The 25147-nt window shown below is 42.0% G+C and overlaps 1 protein-coding gene across 5 annotated transcripts in view; it reads left to right on the top strand.

Annotated features, from left to right (window-relative positions):
* The window catches only part of TNKS (tankyrase), a 119771-nt gene that overhangs the window by 34935 nt on the left and 59689 nt on the right, over nucleotides 1–25147 (top strand). For all 5 annotated transcript variants that reach the window (XM_080588842.1, XM_080588838.1, XM_080588839.1 and 2 more), the window contains one exon: nucleotides 24314–24350. In XM_080588842.1, the coding sequence (XP_080444968.1) occupies nucleotides 24314–24350 (37 nt within the window). The remainder of the gene's footprint in view (nucleotides 1–24313; nucleotides 24351–25147) is intronic.

A 25147-nucleotide genomic window follows, 5' to 3' on the forward strand; every position in this document is an offset into this window, starting at 1 on the left:
CATATTACAGCTGTAATCATATGGCAGTACTCTGTAAACTTCAGTTAAAAATTTATGATAACTGTCGCAGGTCCAAGAGACTCAAGTCTCAAAACTAAAGCAAGTGAGCAAGCCTTCTTGGTCTTTTAACAGCGTAGAACAAAGCGTACTTCTATATGACTGAAATTCCTTTATTGATTTGAAAAATTCTGGAGTAGATTATTAATTTAAGAATCTTAAGCTAATAATTTTTAGGACTTTGAAGTTAACTCGTTGCTGTTCTTGATTTTTTTTTTTCTGTTTCTGTAATGATGGTCAATTATTTAAACATCTTGGTATTGTGATTCATCTTTAAGTCAGTGTAAACTTCTAATTAATATAAAATTACCTGCTACTTTCAGTCGTAATCTTGATTGGGTTAGTAAACCACTGCTTGTAGTCTTACTATTTATTAAGGGTACAGGCTCAGTAAAGATGAGTACTACAGAGTAAGCCATGCAGTAGACATAACTGGCATTGTACAGATACTTTTTTCATGATAATAAGGTTTGCAGATCTCTTGTATTATGTTTGTATTGGGTTTCAAGGTTTTTTTCAGTGAAAATAGTGTTCTTAAATAGTTCTCAAATGTATGTCCATTTACTAATACATAGTCTGTCAACTTGCTATCTCTTTCTTGAATTCCAGTGATTATAGCTTTTATTTAAATCCCGAATTAAATTAGAATAAAGAAAATCTTTTTAATTACATAGATGTAAACTATATTTCATATCTATGTAATTAATGAATATAAATATGAATTCACATAGATGTGAATCACATATGCTGTGAAAAGACCTCCTTATCATCACCTTTTCATTATGACTTTGTTTTATGTCTTGTCACCTAAAATTATCCAATATCTGAATGAATATGGTCAAGAACTCTTGTGAAAATGTCCTACTGAAGTCTGCCTTTTAAATCACAGAATCATCTAGGTTGGAAGAGACCTCCAAGATCACCGAGTCCAACCTCTGACCTAACACTAACCAGTCCTCCACTAAACCATATCACTAAGGGCTACATCTAAACGTCTCTTAAAGACCTCCAGGGATGGTGACTCAACCACTTCCCTGGGCAGCCCATTCCAATGCCTAACAACCCTTTCGGTAAAGAAGTTCTTCCTAATATTCTCTTTTGAGGTATGATAATCAAGCTGTATTTTCTTGAAAAATTTCAGAACATACTTTCCAAACTTAATTTAAAAATATTAAAAAGCTCCCAAACTGATGTGTTGTATTACTCTGTAGAACAGTTTTAGTGCTTTCCACTGAGTGGAGAAAGTTCGATGTATTTTGATACAGTTCAACGTCCTTGAGTCAAGCAAATGAAGAAATTTGCAGAATATTTAAAGCTTTAAGATGAAGTAAGATTTATATTTGAGTTGGAGAGATGTTTAATGTGTCCTTTCTGGAGTAGCTGGTAAGGGCTACTGGATTGCAGACCTCTTAGGAGTCGGATGTGCAAATGAGGCTTCTAGTAGTTCTGGAAAACTTTGACTACTTGTATTTGTTGAAAATTTCAGGCTCAACAGATTTATTAGCTTCATTTCATGCTTTCTAGCTATTCGTTGTGATCATTAAATAACAATCAAGGCTGTTTCTGTGCAATGGGAAATCACTTGTTATACTTCAATTTTTCCTGTAAGAGCAAGTATTAGCATATAAATTGAAATTTCTAATTTCTCCTTGCGTATGTCCTTAGGGCTCCGTCCTGCCAGATGCTGAGCACTCCAGTTATGATCCAGGAAAGATCTGGGGTTGAATGGGGGTTTATTTAGGCAGTTCAAGGTTGTTTGTGGGAGCACTGCTACAGAGTTTGCCCTCTCTTGGGACAAAGCTGGGGTCATTACAATGAAGGTCTCGTGGGGTGCTGCTCTACTCTGGGGTGCTGCAGGTAACTTCTGAGGGCAGTGGCTGTTGTCTGCATCTTGTGAGTAGACAAATAAAACCTTTTCCCAGATTTTATAAAATATGCTTTAAACACATAACTTGTTCTATGTTTATCTTGTGGTTTTTTTTTTTTTCATAGTTTGACAGCTTTTTTCTTCTGATTTCGTGGCTACAGTTGGCTCTTGTAGGTGGTGGACTCTTTCTTCCCATGTTCTATGTTCATCCAAAGCCCAGCTGGTGAGGCAAATTGCAGCTTGTTTTGGTCTGTTCTCTACTGCTCTTCTGAGGGTAGGGGAGGAAAAGGATGCTGTGTATTAGGGCTGCTATCAAGCTCTTGTGCATTTACTGTGTTGAGACTCTTACAGAACTATGGTTTTCCCTGAAATTAGTTTGAATTTATAATTTGTACATGGCTCCTTATCAAACTGTCATGAAAGCTCAATCTATAATACAGCCAATATTAACTTCATATTAAGACTTAGGCTGCATATTCATTTAGCGGGCAGTTTTAAAAGGTATGATTTCATTGGGAGGTAAGAAATCACCCGTGCCTTTGAAAATGCGTTAGCTATGGTCTTTCTTTATCATTACTTCTTTCATATATGAAGAAGCAGCTCTGGCAACACAGATTCATCCTTCTGTGTTTCACAGACCTGCTTGATTTCAGTGTGCTTTAGAGATTATTATTTTTTGAAATTAAGGCTTACTATGTGATTTGTACCTAATGTGGTACAAATACATAATTCTTTCTTGTAGTGCAATGGGGCCGTTCCTATGCTTAAAAGAACTATATAATTAAGTGCTTTCCTTGGTGTGAGGTGTTGAACAGTTTCTAATTTTAATGTAATAGTTAATCTGTTGTTGGTCTTACACTAGAGAACAGAATTTTAAATTGTTACCATATTATTAATGCAAAATTTTCATGCATCTGGCAAGATTTAAAAAAATTAAGCAAAACATTTGGCACTTTGGAAATGCATTGATTAAATCATACTCAATTATGTTGCAACACTTAAAGAACTAGAATTAAAAAAAAAAAACAGTAAACCATGACATGAATATATGTTTATTTTGCTGTTGATTATCTTTGTATCAGAAACCTTTGTTTTCTGTGATGCTTTTTTATTCTTGCCCCACAAGGCTAGGTGTATTTTTGTTCAAATAGAAGAAGAGCTTTCAGTGGTAACTTAGAGCCTTGTATTTAGATGTGTAGATATAATGTGTAGATGCTGCTGTCGTTTTAGTTTTCCCTGGAACTGCTTACAGACCCAAAATTTAGACAAAAGAGGATATATCCTCTGTGATTGACATAGTCTAATCATTTCCTTTTCTTGATAAAAGCAGGCTCTGTGCTGATAACATATTCATCTGAAATATCGTAAGATTAGGCTTTCCTTTTTACGGATAATAAGCTTAGTTCTCTGCTGCTCTGCTCCAGACTCCACAGATCTTGCTACTTTGGGTAATAAAAGCACTTTCCTAATTTTAAGATCTTATTAGGGCCTATATGACTCATGTTTTTTTCATTGTTGTATGTGTTAGTCCTTTTAATTAACTTGGGGGAGGATTTGCTGCAGTGGAAACGCTGTGATAAGGTCCGCAGCTAAGGTTGATCTTTGAGGGTTGATCACAGGAAGTTAGTTGTAGGGCGTAGATTAGCAGTGGAAAGCAAGCTATCTTAGTGGAAAAGAAAGGTTGTTTCTGGTGGGTTTTGGTATTTTTTTAAGATAAAACAAACCAAACAACAATCAAACAAATGATTAGACTGTTTTTAACTACCTCTTTTTAGCAGTTCACTGGGGAAATGTTTTCGTATTGCCAGGCTTATTCCTTTGGAAAAAAAAAACAATTTTCTGTGTCAAGCAAACTAGATGTGGCTGAGAGATTTATGATAACTTGGGTGCATAAAAAGGGATATCCTAAGCTTTCCAGAACATAGCACAACTAATTTGTATTAAGTCTAGATGAAGTCTTTAGAAGTAGAAATAAAATGCCATTGGGATTTAGTTAACCCATAGGTGTAATGGTCCACCTCAACAAATCAACTTATTTCCTCATTAAAACCTTAAGTCAGTTATCATCTATTACATTTTTTTAATTCAATACAGTTATTTCAAACAAGCTTCTACAAAGCTCTCCGTTGTCAGTAGTTACTAAAAGGTTACACCCATAGTAATTGAACTTGCCAGCATTTGTTCATAATAGCAAAGTTCAGACCTTAGAAGGCAGAGGTTGTTGGCTCTGTGTAAGTAGCAAAGCTCATGTCACCACGTCTGCATCTTCCTCAGTTTCCTGCATGGTGCCTTTTATATTTTTTTTTTTCCACAAACTTAAGTTTCTTAGAAATGGCAGGCTGTTCCCTACATTTCTTCTTATTCCCTTTTGCATTTCTACTTGGTGCACCTCCTTTCCAGACAAGGTCCTTCCAAAAATTGGAGGCTTCACTTGCCTTCCACAGGTCATTTTACTTAATAACATGTGGAGAAAGCAAGCAGATGTGGCTTTTTCTGGTGCAAGAAGAGAATCCCATTGCAGGAGACAGTGACCGGTGTATTTGCAGTTAAAATGGGAACAGTTCATGCAGTTAGCAGAGTACCATGTACCATCCGGACTGCAGAAGCAAGTTTTCCTCTGAAGTTCAGGTACGATCAAGACTATTGGACTACTGACTGCTGAAAAAGGATTCTTTTCCAGATCCAGGATCTGAATGATGGCACAACCATGTGGTTTATCAACCGTTCCTCATGGTTTTGTATCATCTACAAACTTGCCCTTTGCCCTGTTGCCCAGGTCATAAATGAAGATATTAAATAGTATCGATCCTAATACTGACTCCCAGGGTAATCCAATAGTGACTGACATGCATGTGGGTTTCAAGCTGATGATCACAGCTCTCTGAGCCCAGCATTTCATCCAATTTTCCGTCCATCTCACTATCCACTTGTCTAGCCTGTACTTAATCAATTTGTGAGGATGTTATGGGAGACAGGGTCAGAAGCCTTACTGAAGTCAAGATAAACAGTATGCAATGCCTTCCTGTCATCCATAAAGCCAATCATCTTATTGTAAAAGGTTATCAAGTGCCTCAGGCGTGATTCTTGTAACTCCATGCTGACAACTCCTGACAACAACCTTCTCGTCCTTCACGTGTCTAGAAATTGCTTCCAGAGTTATTTGCTACAGGACGGGAGTGAGGGTCACTGGTCTACAGTTCCCTGGGTCTTCTTTCTTTCTCTTTTGAAGAGGGAGTTGAGAATCGCTTTATCTACTTGACAGGAACCTCTCCAGATCACCACAACCTTTGAAAGATAATTGAGTATTCAGAGTTGTGTTCCGTAGGGTTAGTGCAGTGTCTTCACCTGCAGAGAGCTTGCCCTGATGAGGTCTGAGCGCTGCTGCAGGGTCTGTGATTACTGGGGTGGTAAGTACCCTGCTAGGGAGACGGGGGGGAAAGAGACTGTGGCCTTCCAAAATGAGATGCTGCCCAATGGTGTCTTGTTGATGGATGCTTTGATTGTACCTTTTGTTTCTGAAGGGATTGTCCTGTTCTTAATGGCAGTCTCATTACACAAATTAACGTTAGATCGCTGCAAAATCAAACAATAAGAAGAAATCTGCATTTGGGGTGGAGGGGAGGTTTGTACAATGCAATTTTCTTCTGCTGATTGCAAGGTAAGGAAGTCTGAAAAACATGAAAAGATTGTTGAGGTGCACTAACGTTTTTTTTGAAGAAACTAAAGCAAAGCTCCTGATTGCTACAGCTTTGATGCTGTTAGCTTTAGCTCCCACTAAAATTCTCAGATTACATTCTGCTGCAGGGGGATTTTTTTCAATTTTCTTTTTTTCCCAAGTTGCAATGGAAAAGATGTAAGAACAAGCTGTTTTCTCAGTGTCTGAAACCATGTATTTTTGTTGAATTGTTTTGGTATTATAGTTGTCAGAGCAGACTCTTCAAATTTGGCACGTGTTCATGCTGGATTCAGAGGTGTGCTTTAAGCTGTCCCTATGGTAGTCCACCCCAGTTGGACTAAATTGTATGTTTCTGAAAAATTTCCATTTGCAGAACCTTCAAATTGCTTCGGTTGGTTCTGTTATCACTTTACTGCTGAAAATTGGCTGCTTCATTGCTGTAGGAAGTATTTGTTCCAGTATGCTACCTTAAGGAAGCATTCTGGTCATGCACCAGAATATGCTACCGGGCAGGGAAATGCCGGTTGATTGAGGACACCACACAAGCACATACCAACAAGCTTTAAGTCTAAATAGTATAAGTCTAAATAGTATTTAACAAAGTTTTGAAAGCAAGTTACGTTGGAATGCTTCAGCCTGGCTGTGAGTTGTTAAAGACCTATTCAACACAAGCAGTCGCTCATTGAAAATATGGTATACAGAGTTAAGTAATCTTTAGTGAAGTGCTTTGAGCAATAAAAGAATTAACAAGGATGATTTTTAAAGAATCGCATTCAATCGAAATAAAGGAAGCAATTAACTTGAAATTACTGTTTCACGTTCTGTGTAGACTCGGGGTTTTAGTTGCATTTGCTTTGCATTTCTTTCCTCACATCAGCTAGCGGCTTTTCCCTTGAAATATTTCATCTCAGAAATTCTTGCCATTTCTTGGTTTCTCCAGTCAACAGAAAAACACCAGTTGTTGCAAATAACATTTGGTCAATCATATGATTTAGTAACACTTATCCAAGACTGCTAGTTCTTGTTATACCTGTGCTCTGCAAAATGTGTGAACTGCTAGTTAGAAAGGACGCGATTCACAATTTGCTTGTTTTGCAGGTACCTTTGGCTTAATTAAACCAAACTCAAAATCTTAGGGAAGTGCATATGGGGACAGGGGTCATGAAATACCTGACAGCTGAAAAGAAAGGCATGAAAATGCTTAGAAATGTCAGAATTGAAACTGCCCAGGCAACGCTGTGGTTCTGTCTGTCCTAGCCAGTAACTGAGGCTCCTAATATGCCGATAGCTCCAGGTCTGAGTAGGGGTGGAACAAAGCAGGTCCAGAGTAGAAGTCAGCGAGTGGTAAGTTGTAGGATTTGCATTTTGCTTTCAAATACAGCAGGAGTAGGAGGTAGGGCAGAAAGCACTAACTCTGTTTTTAAGTAACCAGGCTTTGTAAAGAAAGTATCGTCAAAGGCTCTTGCAACGCTAAGACTCCTGTCTTTGTCCCAGACCAATGCTGATTTCCAAATGTTAGTGCATTTGGAAGTATCGCTTTGCTAGTCGTTGCTCCAGGAAGCATGTTGAACTGTATCAGAATGGGTAGGGAAAGGCAGGTAAATATTGTCAGGCTTCTCATTCTGCTGTTCTGAGTTGGGGTGTGCCATGGCAGAACTAGGTAGTTTTTTAAAAAGATTTTTAATCCAGGCTAACTGCAGTCTGGTTCAGCCCGGTGGACTCAACAGCCACTAGCAGCGGAGTGTATTAAGTAAGGTGTGCATCCTTTGAGGGGATTTTCTGAAAGAAATCCCTGTGGTGCACTCTGGGGCTGCTACAATATATGCACACAAGTGCTGTAAGTTAGGAGGATGAGATGACTTTGAAAGTACCCTCCAGATTTAGACTAAAATGCTTGTGTAAACACACCAAAATTTATTTGTTGATAAATATTAGAGGTATCTTTGTCAGCACCTCCTGTAAACTCTTCCACGTTGTTGAACTAACCTAGATTTTACAGTAGTTTTATGGTTGGCATTGCCTTTGACAGAGATAAGGAGAGGTTATTCTGTGCACAGTCAAAAGTGTTTTCTCAGAAGTTTAGCTTTTTCAATTGCATTCCTTTTCGTTATGTCAACATCTGATTTATTGCCTCTAATTCTTTTTATTCCGCCATGCTATTTTTAATGTTACACTATATTGCTGAAGCAATCAAAGCTTTTTTAAGAGCTTGAGGAATTACATCAGTATTACATCAGTTCACCCATAACAATACATTTATCGGTGGCTAGTGGGTTAGTAGCATGGTACAGGGGAGTCGTAAGTGTTCAGAGTGATTTGGATGTAAAGTCAGTGTTTTTTAGTGTTTTGTTTTGTTTGTATCTATGATGATATTCAGTGAGATTTATTGCATACCAAAGAAATATTTGGACACCTTAATTCACCCTCAGGGTTTTTAATGTCTCTGTCAATATTCAAGTTATTTATTCCTGGCTGTAACCCTTCTTTCTCTTGTCCTGACTCCATCCCTGTCCTTCTCTAGCAGTCTCCAGCAGGTTGAAGCATACCTCTCCCTGGCTGGCAAACAAGGAGAGGTTAGAGGAGGTTTGAGAGGTTCAGAGTACAACTGCCTGACAGAAGCGAATCTGCATCATGTGGAAGCTGAAAGAAGGGCTTGTCCCATCTTGCCTGACTTAAAAAAGTTTTGGCACTCCAAGTAATGCAGATAGAGTACAGATTTTCATAACTCAGTACTCACGGTTGCTTACTGTTCCTACAGAGTATTGAGTGCTTTAGATAGACTAATAACTTTATTATTATTGATCTGCTTCACCGTTATACAATGCACGTGTAAACTATTTCAAGAAGGAAGATAGGCTACAATAATGGCACCAGGTAGGGCAATTGATTATGTGGTTGCAGAGGTGTGTTTTACTTGGGGTTTGTGCTCCTCGGTCAGCCTCGCTGAAGAGGCAAAATGGGCACGAGCTGAGCTTTAGATTCATGAAGCAGCACGCAGTGTTGGTTTCTGCATTCAGGAAATTGTGAATGAGTAATGCAAAAAGAGGTCTAGAGATAGATGGTACCCTCTTCCTTGAAAGCAATGATTATCTGACATTTATTGAAATAAATGTATCTTTGCAATGGAGCAGGGCAGCACAGTGAAGGGCAGCAGGCAAGGATTCATTCCAGTGCAGTCTTGAGCTGCAGAGCCAAGGGTGTTGTTTTGCAATAAAGGAATGTGATAGCCCTTCTTTGTAGCTCTGGTTTAACAAAGCCCATTAGACATGAGAATATCAAGGTCAGTAGGGATGCTCACGTGCATGCCTGAAGTTGAGCATACTTTAGTGTTTTCTACCATACTATTTGGGGACTCAGAATAGGTATTTTATAATCTACAGATTCACAGTAGTAAAACAAAAAAAAATTGAATGGGAAAAGTACAGGTGAAGAGAGCTGAATTAAGCTGTTTGGCAGCATAAAGGATCATCACACCTGACCTTCAGGATCCCTTTTATACTGCCAGAGCAAACAGATCTTTGTACGTTTGAAGATCAGATTTATGAAAACCAAAGAAACGGGACAATTTTTAAAACTGACGTAGAGGAGGTTGAACCCCATAGAATCTTTGATATCATCAGGTCTGAGACCTCTGTCGTTACAGATGATCATAACATAAAATCCTTTCTAATAAACTGACTGTGCTGTACAGCGCATGTGTTTAGAGTACCGAAGATAAAAGATCTGCTGATAACCCTGTTCAGAAATCATTCTTGTCTTGGCTATGAACCTAATAATTTCCAACCTGAAGGTATGCATGGCCATTTTATAGCTATTAGTCCCAGTGCTAGAAGTGACGTTTAGCTTACAGAGATCTCCAAGTCCTCTGTTGCTCTGCATCAATTACAGGGAGTTTGAAACGTGACTGCAAAGAAAAGACAGAAAGATGGCCTTGCATCAAAGTAGTAGAGCATAGAAAACACCTCACCTTGTGGTCTAAGCTTGAATATTCACTAAAAATCATTAAAACGTATGATGAATGTTGCATTGTTTTTAAAGTTTGTGCAAATAACACAAAGTTAATGGCATAGTGCTATAGCAGTGAGTTGAGCAGTTGATGTAAGTCCAGTAAGGATAAAGGTAGCTCTTCAGTGTAAAAGATGTGCAAAAGATGTGAAGACTAATAAAGAAATGTGATGTGGAAAAGGCTTCTTGGCTCACTGCACTGTTGGAAGAAAAATGAACATTAGAGTAGCAACCCCTAAAGCAGAATCCCCTAACCTGGTCTGGCCCGATTCTGTTGCCCCTACAGGGCAGACAGCGTGGATGTTGATCACTCCAAATCATTTCTCCTCTGTTGTATCACACTTCTGTTGTTTGGTTTCATGAGATTTGCAAATAGCAAAGTAAAAAAAAAAAAAAAATCAGTGTAATGGTAGCCTTGGCACTACTATGGCTAAGGTAATGACAGATCACTGTTTGAACTGAAGTTTATCCCACTGAACTGAAGGTATTAGGAATAAATCATTGAAGCCCAGAGTAAGTTGATTCCCTCCTTTGAGCCTTGTGGTTTGCCTTTCAGGGACAACTTGTTTTATTTTCCCTTCAGGCTCTTTAATGTTCCTACAACACCTGTACTGATCGCCATCTGAACTAATATTTTCCCATGTATCTCCATGGATATGGTGTTTTCCTTCTTTTAACTATCAGTAACTGCATCAAAGATTGGTTTAGGGGTAATTTACCTTTCTGATGTTGTCACCTAGTGTGTCTGTCATCTTTCCTTGAGAATTGTTTTCAACCTGCACTTGATGTTGAGGTCAAGCGTGTGCATCTAAAGTCGCTTGAATCGATCTCCCTTTTCTTAAAAGGAAGTTAGTTGTCTTTAGCAATGAAATGTCTGCAGTACATCACAGATGAAGCATCTTTCAGAAGCAGAATTAACATTATGAGGTACCAATCTAGAGTAGATGAATGAGCCAAGGGAAGCTGAAAAAGATAACTGGTGTTTGATGACTTCCTTCTTTGGAGAAAGCTGCAGTACAACACAGAGAACAGCATTGTTTTTTCAGGTGTTGGGGAAAAACAAGCGTGGAATTTTACTCTGAGTACAAGCAGTGCTTCGAGGCTTTCTGGATGGCGGGGGGAAGAGGGACTGGTAACGGAGTGTCTCGATATTTAAGGACCATTTAAAAACATTTGCAAACCAAGAATACTCAAAAGATATGTCCAGGAGGCTGTTGTTCATAGGTACTGTTTCTTTTTGCCAGGTATCTGTTCTTTGAATAGAAGTTACATAAAACCCAGTACTGCACTGCAGTGAGAGGACAAGGTTGAAGCTGTAGCAGTAGCATTTTCAAGCATACATTTTGAAATGTTTTCATCTTAATGTATTTTGAAATAGTGACCTATCCTATAAGGGCGGAGGTTTTTGAATGGACAATTTCCTTTCTAAAGATCTTTATTTTCAGTTGGTCACTTAAGAACTGAGCATTTACTCTTTTGAGGGCATTCCCTTCTGTTTTGAAATTAAACCTTTTTGTATTTTCTGCTGTTTCATTAACATTTACAGCCTTTAAGTTCATTTGGGTATTTATTGGCCATAGAGCATCATGGTTCACCTCCTTCTGTGCTCTGCAAGTTTCTTTTTGCTTCTCTTTTAAGAATACAATGTTCTTACTATTTGAACTTTATTTTGTGTAATTCCAAGAATATTCTGGCGGACATTCAGAATTCAGGTTTTTTTTTTCAATTTGGGCAGGGAAGCAGCTCTACCCTTACACAAGTAGCGGGCTCAGGGTGTTCTAGCATTACTAGTAGCTTTTAACCGATTGCTGTCTTCAGCAAAATCATCACCTCTTTCCGTGCTTGTGTGTTTTACGTAAGCCAAGCCAGATGACATAAGTGGCTGACGAGGCTGCCAGCTGTTCTGTGAATGTGCATACTATGGCTGTAGATAGAGAAGCTTGTCAATATGACTGTTGTAAAGAGAGCAGTAAAAACCTATGATGCGTATCAGTACTTTTGAATGCCTCTTGGATCTTCATGTCTGCCACCGTCAGCCATAAAACAGCTGCTTCCATGACAAATGGCTGATTCTGAGCCAAATTCTCCAATTTCTGTGTACAGTCTGCTTTTGCTGATGGTACAGTAATGTGGGAGAGGGAATAAGTAACAAAATCCAAACATGGGATGGCATTAAATCTGGGGAAATCAGCCTATTTGCTTCTGAAAAGTTTTTGGATGGATTTGTGCAGAGAGCTGGACTCGGTCAAACATGCACTTTGCTTTAGGAGTTCTGTTCCTGCCAGCAGGAGAGAAGGGAGGCAGAGTCTTGAGACTTCCCCAGTGAACAGCTGAGAGCCGATTCTCTTTGAATCTATTATTTTTTAATAAATTCCAGCCTATAATAATATTTTTATAAAAGCTATTTCTTGATGGCCATATTACTCTTGCTACTTCATTGTAGTAATAACAGTAATTACTACTCTAATATCCTCTGCTTAGAGGATTAAGCACCATCACTCCTCCAGTTAAATATTACTTTCTTTTGCAGTCAATGACATGCCCAAAGTCATATGCAGATTGGTGTGCATTCTGCTCCTCTCCGAATTCCTCTTGCTAATTTTAGGATCTATGGTACTTTGTCCCAAATGTAAGACACTGTGTAGGCTGCACTGGTATCTCAGTTTGACATCTGCTGTTACACAGACCAGTTAGGAGCAGTCTCGTTTCAAAGCACGGCCATTTTGATTTGACCTCTTTTGGGAATGACTTCCTGCTGTGGCCAGGCTATTGCAGAAGTGAGCGCAAGGAGTCAGGATTTCTGCTTTCCTTTGCCTGAAGGATAAATTTCATCTGGTGAAGACAAGTCTGTGCTGAAATTGAACAGGTAATCTGGTGCTGAGAGACTGCTGCCGGTTAGCTGAACCATCCAAAAAATTGTGTGTCCATTTTGAAGTGGTAGAGAAACTTAGTTTTTCAGAGTAGCTATGCATTCTGAATACTATGGCTCAAAGCAGCCCCAGTGAGGACATGTTATTTTCTCAGTGGTACACTATTTTGTATGGGCTTTACTGTTAGTCCCTTGTCATTAGAAATGAGGAGACATTTCTTCTCAGAAAGAGCAGTCAGGCATTGGAACAGGTTGCCCAGGGAGGTGGTGGAGTCACCGTCCCTGGGGGTGTTCAAGGAAAGGCTGGACGTGGTGCTTGGGGACATGGTTTAGTGGGTGATGGTGGTAGGGGGATGGTTGGACCAGAAGGAAGAAAAAGGGGGAAAACTGCTGAGCAACAGCAGCTGGGAGAGCAAGGAGTGAGAACCAGCCCTGCAGCCCCCAAGGCCAGTGCGGCAGGAGGTGCTCCAGGCAGGCAGCAGCAGTTCCCCTGCGGCCTGTGGAGAGGCCCCTGGTGGAGCAGGCTGTCCCCCTGCAGCCCATGGGTCCCACACGGAGCAGATCTCCACGCTGCAGCCCGTGGAGGAGCCCCCGGTGGAGCAGGTGGATGTGGCCTGGAGGAGGCTGCGGCCCATGGAGAGCCCCCGCAGGAGCAGGCCCCGGGCCGGAGCTGCAGCCCGTGGAGAGGAGCCCACGCAGGAGCAGGGGTCTGGGGGGAGCTGCCGCCCGTGGGGGACCCGTGCTGGAGCAGCTTGCTCCTGGGGGATGGACCCTGTGGTACGGAGCCGTGTGGGAGCAGTTCTTGAAGAGAACACAGCAGAAGAAATAAGCTGTTTTCATAGTAGTGCATCCTGTTCAAGAGCTACCTCCCTCCTCTCTCCTTCCAAACAACCTCCTCAAACAGGGAAATTATTTGATCCCCCATAAGAGTCAGTAAAGAAAAATCATAGAAATGCATGTTTACTATTGACACAAGCCATGAGAGAAAACCAGCAAGAAAAACACATAAATAAATACAAAACTATGTTGTATGAAAGCAAGCTCCAAAAATATATGCTCCACCATCCAGTCCTTCTCTGAGAAGAACTCAGCAGTGAACATGAACAGACTACATTTTGCAAACTCTCTGATTTTCCCATGGTAAATAAAACATGCCAGCAAGCTGGGGGTACAGTACCTGAAAATCTATAGATTGATTCAAAACTTGAACATTTATCGTAACAAAAAAAAAGAAATCTATGTACTCATATACAGAAACCATTATGAATTTTGTACCGACAATTTGCACAGATTTAAAGGTACTTTTTTTTTGCTAGTACGTTACTGTGAGACATATGGCACATATGTGCCAACCTATGTTTTTGTTAACTTTAAATGTCTGAACAATACAATCATTCCTCTGTACATCTCATATCTAAGCATATGTGAGAAGTTTGAGAAAACAAAAGCTGCCGCCCCCTAAAAATGCACTTGTGTTGCCACACTTGTCCTGTGGCATTTACTCTGGAGGGAATTCAATCCTGGTTAAACCATTTCTGTACCTCCCAGAGAAAAACACAAAGCACTTCCAACATCTGTAGGCCACAGAGTAGCAAGCAGAAGGAAGGAAAAAGACAAGCGAGAGGAACTGTGCTGCCTCTGCTGACAGCATCACCAAGGATAAGCAGCAGAGTGAATCAGCACAACCCACAACAAACCGATGACCACAATCACTCTGCTGCTGCCTCTTCTGTGCCAGGTGCTTCTGTCAGAGACGCCTCAGCCTGGTCTCTCTCATGCATCTCTGCAGTCACCACCAAACACACTTGTGTATCTTTAACTCTCTAGAGAAATATTTCAGGGGCAACCTAGTCAAATTCTAGAAAGACGGTATTCTTCGTAAATAGAAGAAACACAAAGCAAACTAGTCTCTCACACAGCAATGAACTCATATTTTGGAAGCTAAAGAAAACTACAGCACATTATCTTCATTACCAAAAGCACAGGTATCATTAAAAGGAAAAAAAAAAAGTCAGCTTACTTTTATGTTATGCTTCAGCAAAGCACAGCAAGTAAATTCTTACCAAAAGAATGTCAAGACGGAAATAACAGTTTGTTACAGAGAACAATTTTGTCATACCAAACAGGATAGTAACATGCCAACAGTTCATTTTAAATATTTTGAAAAAATACGCATTTTCTCCACAATAAAAATTTTCCCTGTGTTAACACACTATTATTTCCTAATTAGAGCCAAAAGACAGTTGGAAAATAAGGGACAGCCAGGTACAATTTGGAGGAGAGAGGAGAAAGCAGCACAAACGCGAGAAACCTGTAATCACTGTCCAGTTGCAAAACTATGAGTTGATTGCCAATGCAGAAACTTGGTGGGATGAGTCACCCAACTGGAGCGCTGCAGCTGGTGGGTGCAAACTGTTCTGGAGGGACCGGAATAGTTTTTGCAGAATAGGACCTAGTATATGGGATGGGTTGGGAAACTGCCCTCAGAGACAAAGGAGCAAATGAGAGCTGGGAGACACTTAAAAAACATTTTTCTTAGGGCACGAGAGCTCTTAATCCTGACACACGAGAAGTTGGGCAGGGGAAGCAGAAGACCAGCTTGGCTAAGTCAAGACCTCTTAGGCAAACTAAGGCACAAAACCGAAATGCACAGGCAGTGGAGACAGGGATATTCCTCCTGAGAAGGTTATAGGGATATGGCCCATGACTGCAGGGAGGGGATCAGGAAAGCCAAGGAACAGCTGGAATTGAATTTGGCTTAAGATATAAAGAAAAATAACAAAAGTTTTCTGTAAGTATGTAGTACGACAAAGGAAGATAAAAGTACCTGTACTCCCCCAATGTGTGAAAGAGGAGACCTGGCTACAACTGACATGGAGAAAGCTGAGGTATTCAGTGACTTTTTTTCCCTCAGTATTCACTAGCAAGTGCTCTAGCCATACCAATGATGTTGCAAAATCCGAAGGCAGGGACTAGGAGAATGAAGAACCATCCACTGTAGGAGAAGATCAGGTTTAAGACCGTCTAATGAACCTGAAGGTGCACAAGTCCACATGACATGATGAAATACATCCACAGGTCCTGAAGGAACTGGTGGATGAAGTTGCTAAGCCACCATCCATCACATTTGAGAAGTCATGGCAGTCCAGTGAAATTTGCAGTGGCTGGAAAAGGGGAAACAAAACCCCCTTTTTTAAAAGAGAAGAAGGAAGACCTAGGGAACTACAGGCCAGTCAGTCTCACCTGGCAGGATAACAGAGAAGACCCTCCTGGAAAATATGTTAAGGGACATAGAAAACAGGGAGGTGATCGGTGACAGCCAACGTGGCTTCACTTAGGGCAAATCGTGCCTCTCAAATTTGGCGGCCTTCTACGACACAGTGACAGCATGGGTGGATAGGGGAAGAGCAATCCACCAATTGCTCTTGGACTGTAAAATATAAAAAAATATATAAAAAAACCATGCAAGAGTTAACACAGGTTTTCTCTGTTGTGCCCTAGTGTATTTTTTTAGTATGAGCTAACTCAGCATTACTACTCCTTCCAGACAGCATATGCCATCAAGAAGAAATAATATTATTATCTTCACCACCACCAGCTTAGGTCTCTTGCTTATCTAGTAACTGAGAAATTTCCATTTTTTTTCCCGTCCTCTGAGCATATCTCAGCAAAACAGAGCAAAGACAGGTTATAAAAGAACTCTGTCTATCTTCACGGGTTTCAGCAATGAAAACTGCCAGAGAAAGGTCATTGTCATTGGATCGCAGCCCATGTTCAAACATAAAATCATGCCATTGCAACAGTTCTAGCATATGCTTCTAGCATAAGAGGCTTTACTATACTTGAAATGTTTCTGCATTTGGATAAAGGACACAAGGCTGAAATTGAACAGGCAAGGAAATATTCAAAGGGAGTGAGTACTAGAGGTTTTTGTTTTCCCTTCCTCTGCTTAACAGTCATATTGATAGTTCTCAGCCCTGGCAGTGGACTATGTAGGAGTCATCAAACAGTGTAAAGGCAGTTTGACTTTGTTTTTGTTGATACAGTTCTTCCATTTGCCATTTTGGCCCAAATAGAAGACTGTGCTTAGCTATGGAAGTACTCATCATCCCTGAATGCACAGATGGTGCTTCATGATAAAATTCCCCTCTAAGTATCAGTGGTGTCATCTGACAACTTGAACCACACTTGAACATACGGTACTTCCAGGTTTTAGGGAGGGATGCCTGGCCAGCAGTTAAGTAGCAGGGGCTCAGCAAGTCATACCTGTCCTTTCATTCCCTTTTTTCTCACCTACAAGATACTGCTCCTAACCCTAGCAAAGAGAGAAAAAGCAAAGACAGAGTATGCTATATGGTAAGGTAAGGCTACATATGGTAAGGAATGACAACGCGCATAATGTACATAAGCCAGAAATTATTTTTTTTCCTGTGACCTGCTAGCTCTTCAAGAGGGAAACATTCATCTACCATCTTGCAGTTGTGGGGACAGACAAAAGTGGGAGAACTCTGGAGACGGAACTACCTTTTTCCTGCCAATGATCAGGAACAGGTTTTCCTGTAAAGCTCAACATGATTTCAAGAGAAAAAAAGATCCAGGAAAAGACAAGATTTACTGAGTAATTAGACCAACGATTTCCAGAACACTCATGAGAGTTCTCATCTAATTCCGTGAAGATACTGCAACATTTGAAAGCAAAATCTTAAAATAATTATCTTTAGCATTTGCAGAGAAAACCTACAAGGACTTGCAGTGCTGTGGTGGTTTTACCCTGCTGGGCAGCTGAACTGCACCATAGCTGCTCTCTCACTCCTCCTCCTTAAAGGAAAAGAAGAAGGAAATATGATGCAAAAAGGGCTCAAGGGTTGAGATAAGGACAGGGAGACGCTTTGGCAGTACCATCACAGGCAAAACAGACTCAGCACAGGGAGATTAGTATAATTTATTGCCTATCACTAGCAGACTAGAACAGTGAGAAGCTAAAAGCAAATTAAAAACACCTTCCCCCCACCGACCCTCTTCTATATCTTCCAAACCAAGTGGCACAAGGGAACGGGAAATGGCGGTTACGGTCCGTCTCTAACACTTCGTCTCCACCGTTCCTTCACGGTCCCTCTCTGCCCCTGCTCCACGCGGGGTCCCTCCCACGGGATGCCGTCCTTCCCCAACTGAGCCTGCGGGGGCTGCCCACAGGCAGCAGCTCTCCAAGAACTGCTCCCACACGGCTCCGTACCACGGGGTCCATCCCCCAGGAGCAAGCTGCTCCAGCACGGGTCCCCCACGGGCGGCAGCTCCCCCCAGACCCCTGCTCCTGCGTGGGCTCCTCTCCACGGGCTGCAGCTCCGGCCCGGGGCCTGCTCCTGCGGGGGCTCTCCATGGGCCGCAGCCTCCTCCAGGCCACATCCACCTGCTCCACCGGGGGCTCCTCCACGGGCTGCAGCGTGGAGATCTGCTCCGTGTGGGACCCGTGGGCTGCAGGGGGACAGCCTGCTCCACCAGGGGCCTCTGCACAGGCCGCAGGGGAACTGCTGCTGTGTGCCTGGAGCTCCTGCTGCACTCACCTTGGGGGCTGCAGGGCTGGTTCTCACTCCTTATTCTTCCAGCTGTTGTTGTGCAGCAGTTTTTTTCTCTGTCTTAAATATTTTCTCACAGAGGCGCAAACAACATCGTTTATTGGCTCAGCTCTGGGCAGTGGCAAGTCCCTTTGGAGCCAGCTAAAACTGGCCCTTATCTAACATGGGGCAGCTTCTGGACTCTTCTCACAGAAGCCACCCCTGCAGCCCCCTTCTACCAAAACCTAGCTAAGGAAACACAATACAGACGTTAACCCTAAACAAGTGAGAGGTAACAGAGGTTGACCAGAAGACCTCCAAAAGTTCCTTCCAATCTCAACCATTCTGTGATTCTGTAGTATTCACAAATCATCTTTATCCAGGCTATGGCCAGTTGCACATTCATCTGTCCTAGGTCCTTTTGTCACAGGTCTCAAAGGCAGGGTGCCATTAGCTAGTGTTTTCACTGTTTATCAATACACTGGGGATTTGTGTGCAATTGTGATTCTATATTGCATGCAAATTGTTTATCCTATCTAGTTTTTCAGTTTGATTAAAAATATTTTCATCAATTTTTTTGGTGTAATGTTGGATAACGATGGCTTTATTTAATGTGTGACATTAATTTTTAGGGAGTTGTCCTCACTGTGGAAAACACATAGTAGCATGATAAAGGAAAAACTGCTTTGTCCAGGTTGTTTCAGCTCCAGTTGGTTTCTGTGTTAGCTGACGTGTTGGAGGGGAGGAACAGAGAGAGCTCACTTACCTCGTTCCTTAGTGTAGATGCATTGTAAAAAGCACTGTCAGTTCATGCCATTCGGATAGCTTTTTCAGTTTGCAGTAATCAGGTGAAATTGCAGCACTTCTGGCAGAGAGTTAAAGCAGAGTCTCTAGTCTGCTTCAGGACTGATTTGTTATGTTAGCCTTTTTCAGAATTTGGGATTTGCCTTTCTCAAACGTGCATATATGACTGTGGTATTTCGGACTCATCTGGTAAGTTTAAAATGTCAAGGTTTCTAGTGGATTAAAGCTGGAAGTAGATTATTCCTTGCAACTCTTCAGCATTGAAGTTGTTCATGCTGTATTGAGATTGTCAGTGTGACCCAGCGGTAATGACAGCACGTGATCATGTGGCACCAGTTGCCACATGGTTAAGTACGAAGATGTGATCTCTCAGATGGGAAGCAGGATGAGCAGGTTGGTAGTAGAGGAGAGCTCATGGAGTCTAGCTGCAAAAGGCTGCTTGTGCTTTCCTGGCTGCAACTGCTAACATTAAGCCGAAAAACACAAAAGAAATACCTGAGGAAATATCTAAGGAGCCCATAAAGCTTTCAGCCTGTCACTGTTGATACACGCCTGTCTTTTATTCTCCTGAAAACAATGTTCTTGTATATGTGTGTTTATGTCTCCAGCCCAGTGCTGCACTCTTCCATCTTCCTGCAGTTACTTTCAGCTGCTCCCGTTGGGTTCATAGTGGCTGCTGATCAGCGTGCTGTCTCCTGTCTTCCACTGAGATCCCAGCTGAGCTTCCAGCTGCCGATCTGCTTACCCACTGAGTAGAAACAGCCCCTGATGAGTGCCTGCCATGTGGAGCAGTGGTCACTGTAGCTTGCAGCAGTTAATTGGAGGTCTTGTAGATGACTGTTTTGTCCCTCAGGAGGGAACAGAGAGCTAGTTAGCTGCATGGTGGTAGCTGCATTATGAAAAACTGATGTACTGGGTTAATGTGGCAAGGTTTTGGTAGTAGGGGGCTGTAGGGGTGGCCTCTGTGAGAAGAGTCCAGAAGCTGCCCCATGTTAGGTAAGGGCCAGTTTCAGACTGCTCCAAAGGGATCTGCTACTGGCTGGGGCTGAGCCAATGAGCAACATTGTCCTGTGAGAGTGTATTAAAGAAAGGGGAAAAAACCTGCTGTGCAACAGCAGCTGAGAGAGAGAGGGGTGGGAGCCAGCCCTGCAGCCCCCAAGGTGAGTGCAGCAGGAGGTACTCCAGGTGCCGGAGCAGCAGTTCCCCTGCGGCCTGTGGAGATGCCCCTGTTGGAGCAGGCTGTCCCCCTGCAGCCCATGGTGTACCACGGTGGAGCAGACTTCAGGCCAGACCTGTAGCCTGTGGAGAGGAGCCCATGCAGGGGCAGGTGATCTGTTGGGAGCTGCCACCCATGGGGAACCCACATTGGAGCAGTTTGCTCCTGGGGGATGGATGGACCCTGTGGTACGGAGCCGTGTGGGAGCAGTTCTTGAAGAGCTGCTGCCTGTGGGCAGCCCCCGCAGGCTCAGTTGGGGAAGGACGGCATCCTGTGGGAGGAGTGAGAGAGCAGTTGTTGTGGAGCTCAGCTGCCCAGCAGAGTAAAACCACCACAACTAATTGGCTGTGGTTACCAGCGGTGGCCTCCTGGTTCCGGCATCAACAGAGCAGTGGTTTGATCTGGAGCTAGGAGCAAGCTGAAGACTTAAAGGTTTAAAGGACGCTGAGCAAGCTGTAAGTAATGAGCTTGATCGGGTGCTGTGAACGCCAGACAGTGAATATTTACCAGCTTTTGCCTGACAAGATTGTTGCCCAGAGAGGTTGTGGAGTCTCCTTCTCTGGAGATATTCAAAAGCCACCTGGATGTGATCCTGTGCAATGTGGTGATCCTGCTTGGCAGGGGGTTGGACTAGATGATCTTCACCTTCCAACCTCAGCCATTCTGTGATCCTGTGAAGATGATGAGCAGCTCTGTCTGCTCCCCATTTTACGCCCCTTCAGAGACTGACAGACCGACCATCTGTGGGCTACCCAGCGAGAGGAGGTGAACAGGACCGGTGCTCTTCTTGTGGGCTGCCAGGCTAAGAAGCCACAGCCTTTCTGGCTTCTCCCGTATTGAGAGGGAAGGCAGGCCGGGCAACATCTCGCCTGCACAGCATGGCTTATGGAGTACTTGCTTGGCAGGATATGTCTGCTCTTGTGGCAGCCTGTCCTTTGGGCTTACCATGAAACACATAAAGGAAACGCTGATTTGTGCTGCGGTGGAAGGGACAGATAGCAAATAGGTGAGAATTGTTTGCATTGTATTTGTTGAACTGCGGTTCTGGTCTTCTATGGCAGGGTCTAAACAACATTAACTTTCACACCTCTGGCAGACAATATTTGTGCCATCCCAAATACTGCTGCCAAAAATCCTATATTAACACTGTGATTGCAGGGATGTTTTTCTCTCAATTACTCTCTCAATCAAGTTAGCAATTACTAAGAGATTTGGAAGAGGAGTTCAGGCTATTACCTGCGCTTTGTTCTGAAGATGCCCTTTTACAAATCTACAAATCCTAACCTGCACAAAGGAGCTCAGTAAGTGATGTTATTACTTTGGTTCAAGTCAAGCAGTTTGACATTCTTTGAGCAGAAGTACTGCTTGAGGATGATAGTCTGTATTCTTGTACTTCAGCTCAGAATTTGAAATTCATCTAAGCCATAACCATGCATGGTTTGTTTTCAAATGCTTTGAAAATGAATGTTTTATTAGGTGGCTGTGGCCAAATGCTGCAGGATGGCCTTTGATAGGCTTCATCACTGTGACTTTAGCCGTGTTGGCAGAGCCCTCTGGTGGGAGCACAGCCTGTGCCAGGAGAAGCTGGTTTTGCAGGCAGAGCCACCCACTTCTCCCAAATGCCATTAACCAGCCTTCTCTCTGCTTGGTGGCATCCCACCAAGTGTTTGCAAAGTGGCCAGGGGCTTCCCCTTCATCCAGTTCCTAGCCAGGAGCTTCAGAAGAGCAGAGCCCTGCGGAGGATACTTGGCCTTTTTTATCAAATTGGTGGTACAAGCGGAGGTACGAGTGCCTGTATAATTTTAGGTATTGCTTTGCAAAATGTTGACAGCTCTTAGAGAGTTACAAAGTTAGCCAATTACAAGATGATGTTTTCCTAATCCGTATCACAATGTAGGAGAGCTGTGATGGATTTCAACATTAGTTTGTATGAATTTCAGTAGTATCTGTAAATACTTTTTTCTACCTCTAAGTAAAAGTGACTGATGTACTTAGGCATGCAATGGGACAGTTTGAAGCCAAGAACCACAGCCTTCCATTTCTTTCGGTCAGTAATGCTTTCAACAAGCAGGGTCTTTGAGGAAAGGGCTTTTGTGTAACACCTTATTGAGCAGGAAGGAAAAATGGTATTATACTTGTCTAATACAGTAGCATTCAAAAGCCTGGTTAGAACTGCTAAATGCACTGCCAAACCAGAATCTGTAAACAGGTCTTTTAATCCGATTAGGTCCCTGAAGTGTTGATATAATATAGGCCAATAACACTCCTGCAGGAAATCCAGCTGTTTAAGATTGTTGCACAAGTAATGCAGTAGTAATAAAACGTCTTTTTTTTTTCCCCTTAGTCACATGCTGGCCAGAGCTTTTCATTCAGCATTGATTCGAAACACTCACAACTGTGCCCAGTATTTTATCTTCATTAAAATAAAGAAGAGGAACACACTTGGGGGCTCGAACAGGCAGTTACCTGTGGTGGGCAGGAACCCCCCTGAGGAAGCTGGAGAGAAGCACTAAGACTAACACCTTTTTGTGTAATTTTACCTCTTTCATCATCCAGTTTTCACTAAGAAATACATACAAATTCCTCCAAAAGCTAACCTAATCATCACGGCCTGCATTTGCAGTGCTAGTTCCAGTTTTTCGCCTTCGTGTTCAAGTGATGTGCTCCATTGTTGGGGTTCAGCAATATGTAACCGCTCGATTAAGAGAGTCCTCACACAAGAAGCATGGCGTGGTGGAACTCCGTGCCGCGTGTTGTCGTGAATTCCCAACGCTGAATTTGTTTCAGAAAGCAATTAAATTTTATAATTCATCGGTATTGTTGGATGCAGATACTGCCTTTGTCTGAGAATTCCTCAGGGGCAGCCAGGCAGAGGGGATGGGAGGTGCGTCACTGGGTGTACGCACCATTTTTCCTTACCCTTGGGTGAAGGCAGGATGCTGAACGAAACAGGGGTCCTTGAGGCCCTGAGGAGGGCTGGTTTTGTTGTGGGTTTTCTCTTCCTGTTGATAACTGGAGCTGTGATGGGGGGAGTCCCGATGAAGGAAGACTCTGACCCTCCTCCTGCAACCTACAAAGCTTCTTGATTGAGGCATATTTTATCTGCGGGGCTTTCCTGTTTACCTGGAGTATGGTGTGTGATCTCCCATGGCCTGACTGCCTTCCCTGCCTGTAACGCATGTAACACTGGATTCTTATTACAAATACACATAAGAGATAACACAAAGGGGTTTTTTTGGTCTTTCTTACAGGGGACAGCCTTATCTTCCTGTTGTTCTTATAGCAATGTGATTAGCAGCTTTAATTCTCTGGCAGGTGTTAATATGGTATATTTTTCAAGCCCTCCATGTTTTGGCTACTAGGATAGCCTCTGCTCTATGATTTTATGAAGCTACTTTTTAAGTAGCTGTTTTTCTAAATTCCAAATTTAAATTCTTAAATTTAAATTTTTTTTGCGTGCCATCATATTTCAGCTTGGTAGAATACTGTATTATTTCCACAGGTTTATTTCCACATGCTCTTTTTAAGCTATTTATGTTTAAGAAATCTTTTTAAGATATTTGTTTAATTTTTGTTGTGGGAGCAACAACCTACCTGAGCTGTCTGTTGTAACTCAAAATTTCACATGCAAATGTTGCTTTAGTATTGCTCGTGGTTCTCTCTCGTCTCAGAGTCACGTAGCAATCACTTGGAGAGTTCATCCTCTTTTGTCTGTGCCTTTTATTTCAAACGCATATTTTCTTGGAAAGTGGCAGCTGATATGGTGTTTGTGATTTTTCTGAATAATCGTTGCTCTTCTGAAGAACTTGGTGAAGTTGAATATTACCATTCGAATAGGAGGTTCGGAGATGGGTAATTTGTACCTTTTAAAAAGCCGCACTGCCTTGCTTTTGTCTCAGAATTTATTATGCTTCCCAAGTATAATGTGACATACTGAATAGGGCAGGGGGTGGGGACATTGTCTTCAGCTGACACACTGTTATCAGCGGGACTGTGTTCCTGGACGTAAGATTTTGCAGTCATTGGTTGTCCGAAGAAAGCCTTTCCATTTGAGGATTGGACAAGAAGATGCGTCAGTTTGCTGCCCGTCTCCAAGGTACTGGTGATGCTGCCTCCACAAGCTGGCTAACGTCACAGCTCCATCACCCAGCGGGGTGTGGGCTTTTTTTCTCCTCTCCTCTGTTTTAATTCTGTATTTGCTTCCTACTGCATTTCTTAATCTGTCTTCCGCCAAATGCTAACAGCATGATATTTTGCAATCATTTAGGTGAATACAAGAAGGACGAACTCCTGGAAGCTGCTAGGTGAGTGCTGCTTACAATATAGAGCATATTTTGGGGGTAGAAGCAGGAAAGGAAAAGAGATTTTTGAAACAGCGATGTTTTGTCATTGCTTTCCCATGGAATGATGCAAATAAGCCACCTCATTAGCAGAAATCTCTTTGGACTTTATAGTCTGCTACAAATGGAAAAGCCCGTTTATGTAATTGAAATCCCCCCCCCCCATGGTGGTTATAAGGTTAATACTGAGTTTTTGCTGTAAGCTGTTTAAATACTCTTTATCATTTTGTGACTGTTCTTTTTAGGGGCAAATTAAATAAAATTAGCCATTATCTTTTCTTCTGTTTTTTTACTGCTACCTTAGGATATATTTTGAAAAGATGCTTTACCAGAATAGAACATATGGAAGCCTATACAAAAGGTGTAAAGTTCAGTCTTATATTCCAAAGATGCTTTCAGGCTTCCTTCTGACAACACAAGACCATATTTATAGGCTGTTTACCCTTCTAAAAAAAATCGGGATATTGGTTTATAGTTATTTGGAATGTTATGGGTCGCATACAATGAAAATGTATTTAATTCAGAACAAGCAGTTCAGCAAATGGCTTTCAGAGGATCTGTAAAATTAGATGTAGGAAATACAGGATGAGATTAAGGAAATAAAATAAGAGGGTTTTTTTTTGTATCATCTATTACAATACTATTTCCTGTAATCACGCTTGGTCTTGAAATGTTCAGAAAATCCATTTGACGTTCTCCCTGGAAGAGTACAGATTTCAGTATATGATACTTTGATGTCCAGCTCTTTAGCAAATATTTTG

This window comes from Anser brachyrhynchus, assembly GCF_964034855.1.
Source record: "Anser brachyrhynchus genome assembly, chromosome: 4".
NCBI classification, from domain to species: Eukaryota; Metazoa; Chordata; class Aves; order Anseriformes; family Anatidae; genus Anser; species Anser brachyrhynchus.